General features: G+C 37.9%; 1 protein-coding gene across 1 annotated transcript; it reads right to left on the bottom strand.

The window, feature by feature from the left end:
- Nucleotides 1–761: 761 nt before the first annotated feature.
- Nucleotides 762–14,746, bottom strand: Smp_211200 (williams-beuren syndrome critical region protein, putative; the record flags this gene model as incomplete). The annotated part of the gene is made up of 7 exons (XM_018799498.1): nt 762–1,259; nt 2,957–3,302; nt 6,286–6,434; nt 7,403–7,547; nt 9,304–9,427; nt 12,129–12,477; nt 14,636–14,746. 7 exons carry the CDS (start codon nt 14,744–14,746, stop codon nt 762–764), a joined length of 1,722 nt encoding a protein of 573 aa, XP_018646625.1.
- Nucleotides 14,747–15,132: the final 386 nt, after the last annotated feature.

Here is a 15,132-nt window from a genome sequence, read left to right on the forward strand (position 1 = left end):
TTACAGCGAAAGGTTGTACAGTTTTCAGAAACGCACCGGAATAGGTTGTGTGCTTAATAGCCATAATGATGCATTAAAACAAACAATATTAGATAACTTGTTGAAATATATAGATGACGGGAAACAGGTAGCCCAGATGTTTAAGCAGGCCGCCCATAAAGTTGAAGTTAGACATTAACACCGTTGGATGCCGGCTAAGTGGCCTATTAGTTAATTGCTCCGGCTCGAGATTGGTAGGTCCTGGATTCGAATCTCACGAGGTGTGGTCGTGGATGTGCACTGCTGAGGAGTCCCACAATGGGATGAAACGGCCGTCCAGTGCTTCCAGGTTTTCCTTGGTGGTCTAGCTTCAATTGACTCACGCTTTCAACTATTAATACATAAACAAAAAAAACTATATCCACACTCACACACACACTTACATACATACAAGATAAAGAACACAAAAATGTATGAAAAGTTTATTTATTTACATGTTTTTTTCCTTTAATTGAAACATAAGAGATTTCTTCATATTTATAATTAATAATTACAAAATATAAATACAAGATTATATGATTGAAATCATGAGTAAATTGAACCTAGACCACCATGGAAAACCTGGAAGCACTGCACAGCCGTTTCATCCTATTGTGGGACTCCTCAGTGGCAGTGCGCATCTACGATCCCGCCTCGCAAGTCCTACAATAGGACGAAACCACCGTCCAGTACTTCCATAGTGGTCCAGCTTCAATTAACTCATCATTTCAACTATATAACATTTAAAGATTAGTTCTACATTTCTTTCGTATTTTAAAAGTAAACAATTCTTGTTTGTCTAAATTCATATTTTCATTATTACTATTAACAACAATAGAAGCTGTTGTATTATTATTATTATTCTGTAGTATAGATGTATTATGAAGTACATTTGATCCAGTAGTTACAACGGATGATGATGGCGACGACGACGACGATGCTGCCGCTGCTGCTGATGACGATGATGTAACATTCAATGAATTATTTGATTTATATTTTATAAATAAAGCAATAAAAAATCCATTTGTTAAATCTTTTTCAGATGATCTTATACATGATTCACATTGATATAAATCAGATAATCCACGATGTTTCCAAATTGGTGTCGTTACATCATGCATCATAGAATTAGTAGTAGATGATGTTGATGATGATGATGATGGTATATAAGGCCAAATTGTTTCTAAATAAAATTTATCTGATACATAATTAGCTATTTCACGTACAACTGATTCATTTTCCTAAATAGATAGCCATACAAAAAAGAAAAAAACAATGAATAGTGTTACGCCCCGATAAGAATAGGGAATGGTAACTTTGGGAACCAATACTATGCATATATTGTCTATCATATATCCTGGGACCACCGAGTAAGTAATGCAGTTGTTAGGAAACGGGTATTAGGTAAGGATGGCAAATCGATTGATGAAGTTTCACTACTTCATCAGTCGAGATGGCTGGGACACGTGTTATGTATGCCCAACCACTGACTGCCCCGACGTACAATGTTTTATGGTGTAGGAGTAAGTTGGAAGGAAGCTAGGGGTGGCCAGACCAAAACATGGCACAAATCCATGAAGTCACTGACAATTGGACTAAGCCATGTTGGTAGGTGTAGACTACCTGGTTGGAATTCGCGAGATGATAGCAATCAATGGTTAGAGACCTTGAATGACATGGCTCAAAATCGTTTGCAATGGCGAAGGTGCATCCACTCTTTGTGTTCCCCCAAATTCTAATCTTCTGAATTCTTCATGTATCTATCTTTTTCCTCTCTCCAAATTTACCTCACTGGGTTACACTCCTTTAATAATATCTTCAAACCCCAATCTTTCCGATTACAGCTTATACTCTTACTACTTCTACCACTATGGGATTTGAATCGACAACTGCATCTCTGTGTTAATGTGTATGGCAACTCGAACTGATGAACGTTCTACGTTGTAACTGACTGAGTGACTGAATTGTTAAACAACTAAACTATTCATATTCGTGTCCCCATTATCATAAGCTTTATTTTGACTTATAAACTATTGTCACATGATTTACCATCCTTGAATTATGCCCTGTCTATCACTTACTATCTCCCCACATTCACAGCCACATTTAGCTGAATCTTGTACAAATGTTATTTTCTATTTTATGGTCAGTTTGATTGATATATAAACATAATGGTTTATACCGCAGAGGCTGTTATTTGTGTTATGGACTTAACTGGCTGCACTAGGCAGAAATCAGGACCGACAAGTACTCTACACTGCTCGTACGGGTTTCGTGCGTCACTGGTCGATAAATCAGTACTCTCGAATTGTCTGTATTATCACGTTGAACATTAACAGGGCATCCAGGCAGACCACAAGTTATAACAAATATCATCATTATTTCAGAATAAAACCTCTTCAAACAAATTGGAAACAAACTTTATGAACTTACTGAATTGTAATGACATATTCAATGTATTAGAGCTAAGTTATATATGAACAGTTCTATTTTTAAGCGCTTAATCTCTAGAACCACTGAGTGGGCCGGCATCCATGGTGTTAATGTCTAACTTCAACCAATCCACAAAATTGAGCAACCATTTACCAATGTCTTTAATGAGTTGATATCTCACAACAGACGTGGTTTGAACTCCACTGGTCACTGCTTCTCACTAGAGCTCCAGGAAATACCTCATAGAACCAGTCACTAGTGAACATATATTGATTATTATCAGCGCTCACGCGCGAAACTGATAGATCCCGGGTTCGAATCTCGCAGGGCGGGATCATGGATGTGCACTGCCACTGAGGAGTCCCACAATAGAACGAAACGACCGTCCAGTGCTTTCAGGTTTTCCATAGTGATCTGGCTTCAATTGATTCATGATTTCCACCATATAAAAGTTGCATAGTCATACATATCAACAATATGATAATAACACAAAATGAATTCTTACTTCAGGATGTATTGAACAAGTGGAATAGACAACACGTTGAACATTTGGAAACTTGAATGCATGTTTTAATAACATAGCTTGAAGATTTGATAATCGTTTTAAACGAGATGAATATTCTTCACTATATACATCTATATAGTTATCACTCTTTTTATGTGTGAATTTATCAAATTGTTCATCACCACCATCTGGTTGACGAATTGATAAACCGGAACCACTACAAGAAGGATCAAGTAGAATTGATTGAACATTAGAAAATTTTCGATGATATGGATCTATAGATAAGAAATCTGAACAATATGCTTCAATGGATGGTTGTGAACTTTGAATAGATTTTTTATGTTTACTATGGTGTTTATTAGAATTAGACCAATCTAGTATTGACAATCGTTCTACTCCATTGACGACTAGATTTTCAGTAAGACGTCGGAATCTAAAGAAAAATTATAACATTTAATTCATTTATTTATTTAACTAAACGCATAAACACTGGTATAAAGAGGCATCAGATATATATGCGCGACACTAATCTCATTTGATTTGTGTAAGGGCTGTGATACTGCCCGGATACCCAAACTGAAGCAGGTGGTTTTCTTAGGTGATCACACCCGGAACTCTTGACATAAAGGTCTGATCCACAAGGCAGTAGAGCATCGGAAGGAGATGCAGTTCCATGGTAGCCGGTGACCAACGATTGATTCATACGCCATTTGTTCCATCAGGATACTGGAGCCCACGTGCACCATTGGTTTGGAATCAGGGTTTTCCGACTCCTCTAAGTGAACTTTCCGTGTTCACCAACCCGGTTAAAGCGTCGGATGTTCGCTTTTCGTCCTCTCAATTTCGTAAGCAACAGTAATGCCGCGAGAAGGCAGTGAGTAGGACTAGGAGAGGGAGAGCGAACTCTCCCCACTCTCGGCTGTACCAGGGCATAAAAGACGAATATATGGATCCTTGAAAGGAAATCCAATGGTGCTTAATCAGAATTTTATCCCAACAAATCGAAACTGATATTTAAGGATTAATCTTTGCTGAATTATGCTCGTGTGATGAAATCACTAAGATGACATTTGTGAAAATATTTCGAAATCACTGAAGATAATGCAACCTATACTGTATCGGGGGTGAAGCCGTTACCCACTGAAGACAATGAAATATGTTCACGCAATGTCGTGGATTGATTGAAGCATTAACATCGTTGGATGCTGATTCAGTGGTCTAGAGCATGAGGATTAACGAGCAAGACGGAAGGTTCTTATTATTCTTATTCTTATTGGCTTTAATCAATATTATATTTTTTGGTACAATATAGAATTCTCAGCACCAACTATCTCAACAAGTCTCCTTTTCTTATTTCTTGGTCATTCCTGACGATAAATATTGAGTGGTCGCCAGTTAGATGTTAGGAGTTTAAGAATCGACATTTGAATAATATTCATTCTTTTCAATACATATTGCCAGCAACCACGATGTCTCTGATTGGGCTGTTTTATAACTTGTACAGCGGAATGTAGTAAACTTTTCACAAACGCACCAGAATAGGTTATGAGACTAATAGGCATAATGATATGTCAAAACAAACAAGGAAACAGATAACTTGTTGAAATATCCAGATGGCAGGATCAGATAGTCCAGATATTCAAGCAGGTTGCCTTGGTTGATTCTTGCGTGCAGGGTTGCGAATGTATATTACCGAGGAATCATATACAAGGGAGAAATCACCGTCTAGTACTTTCAAGTTTCGAGTGGTGACCTAACTTAGATCATTTCATGATTTCAATGAAATTCAACAATCTTCACAACCCCTTACTGACTCTTGTTCAGGGGATCCAGAGTATTCCGAGAGGAGCCCTGAAAAATCCAGGAAACATTTTATCCAATCAGCGCTGAATAGAAGTTTCTTGGAAATATCTAGAAAGTGAAGAGTTACGTGTCACATCTCTGAGTGGATGATTACTAATACTGCGATTATGTTGAGTAGGGTTCCAGAACCTTACAGAAGTCCAAGGCTATCTGAAATGCCATAAGTAAGCTTGATTTTCTGCACATGAACTAACATTAGAGTAAAGCTTTCCTTCTATGCTTTGCGCCTTTTCTCGCGTGTTCAAGTTATCGTGTAGATTTAGCCGGGAGTTATTAAAAGAGTTAAAAAACAAGATTCAAACGTTTATTCAGAAGGTTTATCACCCTGATCAATTGTTGAGATGCTGCCGTCATGCAATAGTAAATCAAAAACAAAATAACTGTCTTCAAACCCATTAATGAACATGTCTTTAAAATCCCCCTATGGTAAATAAACCAAAGAAATACAATTTATAAGAAACTTTTTTATCATCACCAAGATTTCCGAGTTCTACCTCATAGTTATCAATTGTTTACACATTTAAGTGTGAATTTACAGTTGTAGCAATAATACAAACAAGAATCTGAAATGATATCAACCTTTGAAATCTAACTTACTGTTATTCCCCGACCGTTGCTGCTACCTTGACGTGGTGGTCGGGTTTGCCTATCATGATGAACCAATCGAGCTACACTGGCTGGAACAATCGTTCCTCAAGGTTCTATCATGCCAGACAGGTCGGTTGAAGAGCGGTAGGACTAAAAGCAGCAAACCCAAGGTCCAAAGGCGAAGTCGTACTGCTGACGGTACAGATGTGTGACAGCAGTAACGTGTTTCCTTCAGACAACTAGCATACCAGCAGTGCTGCCTTCCCACAAGGAGGGGTAGGGTTAGAAAAGGTCGAAACTAAAAATGTACACCTCGCCTTATCCCATGGATATCCGTCTCCGGCGGTAAGGTCCCAACAAGCACGGAGCTAACACAAAAATTGCCCACAAAAAGGTCGTGTGTGACCGACCTCAAGAAGTTGTCCCTTGGGCACTGCGGTCACGCTCTCAGGTCATTAAGACCACTTCTAATCCAATTTTCTTTTCAGGTACCTCTAGAAGAACCCTTTCACGGTGTGAGCAACCGGGAAGTGATAACTGCCCTCATACCTCTAACAGCACTCAAGACCACTGTATTCATAATCAATCCCCTTCTTCAATTCCTACTATTTCTTCTACCTCGACTTTCAACACAAACTTCCTCTTTTAGTTTCCTCCTCAAGTGTCACCATGACTAACGATTCTAGTGCGCGAAACACTGTTCCAGCTGACTGATTGAAATTACTGTTATTCATGGTAGGTACAATACTAAAATTATCTCCAAACATTGATTTCAACTCAAAGTCCCCCCCGAATAAACAGGCGACTTCTATTTCTATATGTATTATAATTAATAATAATTAATAGTGTATAAAAAAAAATAGAGAGAGAGAGCTAACCTGTTTGGATCACGATCTACAACGAAAATGGTTGATTTGTTAGATAACATGGAAATTAATTGTAATGTTTTATTTCCTGGAGCAGCACAAGCATCTAATACATCTGAATTTGGATCTGGTTGAAGAATCTCTGGACCGAAACAACTGGCCTTTAAAGAAACAGTCACAAATAACACATTCAAAAATAATAATAAACAGTACAAATAGTAACATTTTGGCAAAAGTAATGTTTGAATACAAATTCGGTATGATCATTTACGTTCAGCTTCAGCTTCTTTATATTCAGTGACTGACTAATTAACCTCACACCTCCCTCATTAATAACACAATGACCATAGAATACTAAATCTTGATAATTCAATAAGCTTCTTCTAAACTCAATAATACCCAGTCAGAATAAGAACCCAGCGAGTAGATAAACTACACTCACTATTTCTTCCATTCTTAACAATACTAATCACAGAATCTGATTTCTTCTATTTATAACTTCTTGTTTCAAGAACTTCCTGCCCCCGAATGCCCTGGTACGGTCGAGAGTGGGAAGAGTCAGCTCTCCCTCTTGAAACGCTCTCACATGGCCACGCGTATATAGCCTCTACCAAGGAAGTACTACTCACTGCCTTCTCGCACCACGGGTATTGTTTACGAAATTGGGGAGACGAAAAGTGAATGTCCGGTGCTTTAACTGGGTTGCTGGACACGGCGCGTCCACCTAGGGGAGTTGGAAAACCCTGATTCCAAACCAATGGTGTACATGGGCTCCAGTATCCTGAGGGAACAAATGGTGTATGAATCAATCGTTGGCCATCGGCTAGCATGGGACTGCATCTTCTCACGATGCTCCACTGATTTGTGGATCAGACCTTTAGATCAAAGGCTCCGGGTGTGGCACCCTAAGAAAACCACTTGTTTTCGTTTGGGCACCCGGGCAGTATCACAGCCCGCTCACAGGCGCTCTTTTGTACCAGTATTTATGTGTTTAAATGGTAATAATAATAATAATAATCAAGAACTTCCTAGAATAATAAGAAACATTTATTCAATGATCTTTAATTACTTTCAAATCATTGATCAATATGAAAAATGATAATTTGAACAATTATCTTTGAAACTATACCTTGTCTTGAATAAGTAGAGATTTGGATTTGTACAATTCTAAATCATATAAAGCAGTACCAGAAGGAAATACTAACAGTAGATGAGGAAGATGATAATCTAACATGAATTCACCACGATCAAGTTTACAAACTTTCTTACGAAATCTACATAGGAAAGTAATGAAATAGTAATAAGTTTTGAAAATTCACATGTGATAAGATTGACTTTAATAGTAATCATTATAATATCTGTACATGAACTGGGATACTAACCGGGCCCTTACAGAGAATCAGGTAATTTCCTTAAGAAGTCCCACTCTCCAAGCCTCTGAACCAAAAGGTATACTTTACAAAGGAATGGAACAACATCCTATGGGTAAGCAATGATCAAAAATATATGTTCATATTCCATTTGTTTCCTTAGAATTTTGAAGCTTAAGCACATCATTGGTTTGGACCCCGAATTTTTCCCTAGGCGAATTCTTTACATCCAACATAATTGAGCATTCTATGCTAGTTACATTCTATCTGTTCTTTCTCTCTTTGTTTTCTACTAAGGCAGCTGGTTGGACTCGCGCTTAAAGGCTTGTACATTAGTAGCAATATCGGACAACAGTAAAACATAAAAGGTTATTCATTTGAGGTAACTTGAACCATGTAGTTTCCTTCTACGACTCTCCCTCTAGTTATTTGGATATTTCAGCGCGACCAATCATGGTCTCTTATGTATCGACTGTGAATTGAGTTTAAAATCTAAAATGCGTACTTATGGACTATATCCATTTTCGATAGTCACATATGCACTGTTTCCGACTGCATACATTTATTTCAGATTCTACATCAACTTTTTCCGTCCGTTCGTCATATATAGTGGTCTTGAGTGCTGTTAGAGGTATGAGGGTGGTCATCACTTCCCGGTCGCCCACACCGTGGAAGGGTTCCTCTAGAGGTACCTGAAAATCAAAGTCGGTTAGAGTTGGTCTTGAGAGTCACTTGAGTGTGTGACTGCAGTGCACAAGGGACAACTGCTTGAGGTCGGTCATACATGACCTTTCTACAGGTAATTATTGTGTTAGCTCCGTTCTTGTTGAGACCTTACCGCCGGACCGATATTCTTGGGATAAGGCGAGGTGTGCATTTTTAGGGTTGACCTTTTCCAACCCCACCCTTCCTTTGTAGGAAGGTAGCATCGTTGTCATGCTGGTTATCTAAGGAAAACACATCTGTACAGTCAGCAATATAACTTCGCCTTCGGACTTTGGGTTTGCTGCTTTTAGTCTTACCGTCCTTCAGTCGATCTGCCCGGCATGGCGGGACCTCGAGGAACGTTTGTTTCAGCCAGTACAGCCCAATTGATTCATCACGATAGGCAAGCCCAACCATCATGTCAAGGTAGCAGTAACGGTCGTCATATATATGAACTAAAATAAGCAAAACGATTACCGGAGATTATATCATATCTCTAAGATCTAGTATTTCAAGTAGTCTTTTCAAAAAGCAAAATGGTGTTAACGGAACGGTATTAAGCGTAAAAGTGCATCACTGAATGTATGAGTTTCTCAACCCTTTTTTAAGCATAATAAGTTGATTTTATAAAGTTAGAACATTACGTCTTAACATTAACAATCACTTCATCTTTTATAAGGTGACTGTAGTTTAAATAGAGAATGAAATATGAACAATCTACCCCTTGTTCTATGATCTCATATAAGACAGACAAAGAACATTGAATCTATCTAGAAACAAAATAGCTAAAGATGTTAAACTGTAGATATTAGACCACGACTGGGTAACGATAGTCATCTTACAGAGAAAAAGTAAACACCTAAAATAATAACTAAGGAAATAATTGAAAAGAAACGAATCATTTTCATTTCTTACTGACGGTTTAAGAGAAACAAAGAGAAAGAGAGATGTTTACTTTCGATACGAAGTTTCTGATCGATCATATTTCACTTGTTTAAATCCACAGGTTTCAAGCTTTTCAATAACATCAGCCAGTTTAGTTTTCAAGAAATTGACACGAGCATAACATGGAAGTAATCCTGAAAGCATAATCATATTGAACATTACAAACTTAGCATGAATGATTTCACTTAGCGTAAACAAATCAAACGTTGGAATACATAGCCACATATTGAAATAATAAATAAATAAAATTTTAGGACATTTTCAAGACTTGTCTCTAAACTAGTCAGTATTGACTGATAAAAGTCGGCAAAACAGTGGGTTTAACGGTTAAGATATTCAACTTGCAGCCAGTACATTTGAGTTTCGAATTCCATTCCACCTACTTTGTTCTAGCCGACCGAGTAACAGTATTGCTAGACCTTACAAGCAAAGTGTGGCTCATACCGGTAAAAGTCAGGAATCAAGAGTCAGCTTAAATGGAGATGCAATCACAATAAATAGGTGGACGATGGAAACAATAACCAATCACGATCTGGTTCGACAGGACAAGCTGCGAATCATATATGGAGCCCCCAAATACCCTGGTATGGCCGAGAGTGGGGAGAGCCCACTCTCCCTCTCGAAATGCTCTCACATGGCCAGCGAATACATAGCCTCTACCAGGGAAGTCCTACTCACTGCCTTCTCGTGGCGGGGGTGTTCTTTACGAAAGTGAGAGGACGAAAAGCGAATGTCCGGTGCTTTAACCGGGTTGGTGGACACGGAGGGTCCACCTAGGGGAGTTGGAAAACCCTGATTCCAAACCAATGGTGCACATGGGCTCCAGTATCCTGATGGAACGAATGGCGAATGAACCTGCTGCTGGTCAACGGCTACCATGGGACTGCATCTCCTCACGATGCTCCACTGCCTTGTGGATCAGACCTTTCGTTCAAAGGCTCGGGGTGTGGCCCCCTAAGAAAACCACCTGCTTCAGTTCGGGCACCTGGGTAGTATCACAGCCCTCAAGCAAATCGGATGAGATTTGTATGGCGCATATGTATCTGGTGCTTCCTTGTACCAATATTTATGTGTTTAAATAAATAAATAAATAATGGAGAAATCCGAACACTTAGCTTCACTTCTACCTGAAGATTTTACTGATGATGGTGTTTAGAAAAACAATGAGAGCTCCACAACTGAACCATCCAGCTCAGAGAGCGAAACTTCACCAGAAAGCTATCTCTACACTATCCGATTGCCTAGGCTAATAGTACTTTTAAGTCAAAGTGTATAAACAAATGGTTACTTAATAGCAAGGTACATGCTCCCTTTGGAATGACTTATCGAGTTCTTGAGGGACGAAATACTTATTTTACCTTACTTACGCCTGTTATCTCCAATGAGCACAAGACGCCGACTAGCATCCTACAGCCCACTCTGTCCTGTGCCTTCCTTTCTAGTTCCATCCCATTTTTGTTAACCCTTCTCATGTCTGTTTCCATTTCTTGGAGTAATGTGTTCTTTGGTCTTCCTCTCTTCCTTTGGCCTTCAGAATTCCATGTGAGGGCTTGCCTTGTGACGCAGTTAGATGCTTTCCTTAATGTGCGTCCTACCCACTTCTAGCATTTCTTCCTGATTTCTTCCTCTCCTGGAATCTGGTTTGTTGTCTCCCACAATAGGTTGTTGCTGATAGTGTCTGACCAACAGATCCGAAGTATCATGCGTAGACAACTGTCAATCGACATTTGTATCTTCTGGATGATGGTTTTCGTAGTACTCCCAGTTTCCGCCCCATACAATAAAACTGTCTTGACATTTGGTGTTGGTTGACAGTAGTTTTGAGTCCCAGATGCCATTCAGTCATATATATACTACTCTTGCTTTGCCGACCCGCGCCTTCACATCTGCATCAAATCCACCGTATTCATCAATGATGCTGCCCAGATATGTGAAGGATTTTTACATCCTCCAAAGCTTCTCCGTCAAGTGTGATTTGATTGGTGTATGTTGTATTGCATCGGAGAGTCTTGATTTTCCCTTGGTATATGTTGAGACCTACTGCTGCTGCTACACTGGTCATTTTCTCTTGCATTTGTTGTTGCGTGTGAGATAGAGCAGCGTTAAAAGTCTAAACAAGACTAATATGCGACTTAACTTCAAGAGACAACAACAAGGTAACCAGGGCTTTTACTTGAGTATTGAATACAACGATTTTTCGTTTGGAGTCAGTCAGTCAGTCAGTCAGTCACAACGTAGAACTTCGTACGTACGTACATCAGTTCGAGTTGCCATACCATATTAGCACAGAGATCCAGTTGTCGATTCAAATCCCATAGTGGTAGAAGTAGTAAGAGTATAAGCAGTAATCGGAAAGATTAGGGTTATTGAAGGAGTATAATCCAGTGAAATAAATTTGGAAAGAGAAAAAAGATAGAGACATGAAGAATTCAGAAGATTAGAATTTTGTAGAACACAAAGAGTGGATGCACCTTCGCCATTGCAAACAATTTTGAGCCATGTTATTCAAGGTCTCTAACCATTGATTGCTATCATCTCGCGAATCCCAACCAGGTAGTCTACACCTACCAACATGGCTCAGTCCAATTGTCAGTGACTTCATGGATTTGTGCCATGTTTTGGTCTGGCCGTCCCTAGCCTTCTTCCACCCTACGCCTACACCATAAAACATTGGACGTTGGGGCTGTCGGTGGTTGGGCGTACGTAACAACTATCTAAACTATGATTAGACAAACGAAGTTAGAACCCATAACCAATGGATTGAATGCTAATAATTCAGATCCACAATATTTAAAAACAACGTTAAATGTTAAAGAGTAAATATGGATCACAAACCTTTATTTTGTCCTCGATTTTCTGTTTGTGACTTCGATAGTTTGTTAACTGATTGATAAGCATGACGAAGTTTTTTTGTAGCTAAAGCATCTTTGGTCACTTCATGAATTTGTGATAAAAGAAAATGATGTGATGTTTTCTTTTCTTTTATTAATAAATCATGAATTAAAACAAGGAAGTAACAATGAATACAAGAATGGACATCATTATCCTTATTGTTATGATTGGATTTTGATGATAAATGTTTAATTTTGGTTGTTGGTTGAAGATTAGCTTTTTTAAGAGTTTGTAGTAATATTCCATATGAATTAAGAGTTTTTGATGCTAATGCATAGATTTTTCGTAAATTCTAGAAACGAATAAAAATAAGAGATAAATTTGTGATATCTTTCCCAAAAAAATGTAGATAATATTCACTGAAACCCCAAATGCCCTGGTACAGCCAAGAGTGAGGAGAGTTCGCTCTCCCTCTCGAAATGCTCTCATATGGTCACGCGTATATATAGCCTATGCCAGGGAAGTCCTACTCACTGCCTTCTCGTGGCGGGGGTGTTCTTTACAAAACTGAGAGGACGAAAAGCGAATGTCCGATGCTTTAACCGGGTTGGTGGATGTGGAGTGTCCACCTAGGGGAGTTGGAAAACCCTCATTTAAAACCAATGGTGTACATGGGCTCCATTATCCTAAGGGAACGAATGGCGTATGAATCAATCGTTGGTCACTGGCTACCATGGGACTGCATCTCCTCACGATGCTCCACTGCCTTGTGGATCACACCTTTAGGTCAAAGTCTTCGTGTGTGGTCCCCTAAGAAAACCACCTGCTTCAGTTTGGGCACCTGAGCAGTATCACAGCCCTCACACAAATCGAATGAAATTTGTGCAGCGCATATGTATTCGGTGCCTCTTTGTACCAATATTTATGTGTTCAAAATGAGTACGGCTTCCCAACAGCAGTGAGAAACCATGTGACAACTATCGAGAAGTTATAAATGATGGAAGATGTCGGATAACCAATTTAGTGAATGAAAAGTGACCTTAGAAACAAAAAAAGAAAATACACTACAGAATGTATGTAACGACATACACTTTTAAGGGATTGTAACCACGCTACAGCTGTGATACCTGCTTAATGTAAGAGATTATCGACATCATTATAGTTTAAAAACTTTACATAATAATAGGTAAACTTTATACACATTATTAATGACTCCGCTTTATCTACTTTTGTTTAAACAGTTAAATACCATCACTAGTCTTAACATGCAAACAACATCGATTAAAGTTGAGTATATATACTAGTGCTTGGCAAATGATTTGCATATTTAATAGGAATTACAATCATCCCTGATTATATGGGATCAGTTGCAAAATGTGCTTATTCGAGAAGTGATTAAAAGTGATGATTTACATGTCTGCTATTAATTTGTAGACTTAGAGGTTATAAGTATAACGCAAATAACATTTACAAAGATTGAAAATTCTGTTATTGAATTACATCAACTTTTGTGAATGAATCTAAAGTTTTTATCTCAGTATACTACAATAATTAGCATATGACAACATTTACTTCATTCACAAGATAGTGGTTGGCAGTGATATCTATTTGGAAAAGCTAATGCAAGATTAAAACTTCAGTACTTAAGTCGTTTGCAGTGAGATTTTATGCTAATAGTAAAGAGATGGTTAGATATATACAACCACAAACCATTCAATAATCAAATTCATTTGGCACTTAGTGAACTCTGGTATGTGACTTTTAAATAAGGTTTTGACTGAGTATTTATTGACTATAATAAGATGAAGCCTTCTTTGATAAAGTTGACGTTTCTTTGACGAAGCATAAGTGTGATATTGAAGAGTGACCTGAATGCTGTAAAATCCTATGGTATAAATATCATAGTTATAAATGCCAAGTGACACTGAAAGGTTGCTGTCATTAGCTTTGCTTGTCTATAGAAAAGTGGAAAGCTGAAGAGATCAGTCCCCCTATGTATTGAAGGTGATAAAGCACTCCAGTGGAGTGGTAGACAATTAAGTCTCGGTATAGACAAAGAAATCATGATTATTAATAGGACAAGTTGGGTATGGCTTTTCTCTTTATAAATTACATTTAAAACAAAAATTTGAACATATTACTTAGGGTTGTTGATACCTAGTTAAATAATAGATTGAGTTCAAAGTACACAGTGGACCGAAAAACGTAACAGTCTGTCATTTAGTGGCAAGTTTATTACATTACATTTTCTTGTATCTAACACATCAAGTTTCATTGTAATCTTACTTCAGCGTTAGACAAACGAGATTCTTGTAAAACTTTTTGTGACTCTAATTCATGATTAAACGTTTCTTACAAGTATTACACTTCCAAAAAAAGACATAATTTACTGAGTGCAACTAAAGTACTTCAACTGGCAATATTGTATGAGTAAAACATGTGTAAAAAGATTAATTATCTGAAAATCGTCAGGGAAGAAGGGGAAAATATAAAACTATAGGCAGACTTACACATGTAAAATTATGAGTATACAAACCAGTTTTCAGTCGACAAACTTGTCCTTTCACTAAGCAAACTAAATAAGCAGCTTCCGTGTACAAAATACTCAGATCGTTTTTCATGCCACGAATTGAAATGAACTGAATTGACAGCTAGTGCGATATAAACACCAGGTAGCAAACTGGTTTATTTTAAAAAAGATTAGGAAACATAATATTAAAATACAAAACAAGCTGTAAAAATCATATAGAAAAGCATAATAAATTTCATTAGAATCTAATCATTATAAACGACTATTTGTATTGAATCTCTATGATAAATTGTATGTCTAAAAGACAACAAAAATCAACTTTAAAATTAAACAAGCTAAAACGAGACAGAAAACAAAAGAACTTTCAACTGGTTGAGAAATAAAATTGGGATTTGAAGCGGAGTTGCCGTTACAGAAATAAGAGCAACGTTAAATATTGGCAGAAAACTAAATAAAGTATTAAATGTTAAAAACGAA

Source organism: Schistosoma mansoni, assembly GCF_000237925.1.
Source record: "Schistosoma mansoni, WGS project CABG00000000 data, supercontig 0148, strain Puerto Rico, whole genome shotgun sequence".
Taxonomy (NCBI): Eukaryota; Metazoa; Platyhelminthes; class Trematoda; order Strigeidida; family Schistosomatidae; genus Schistosoma; species Schistosoma mansoni.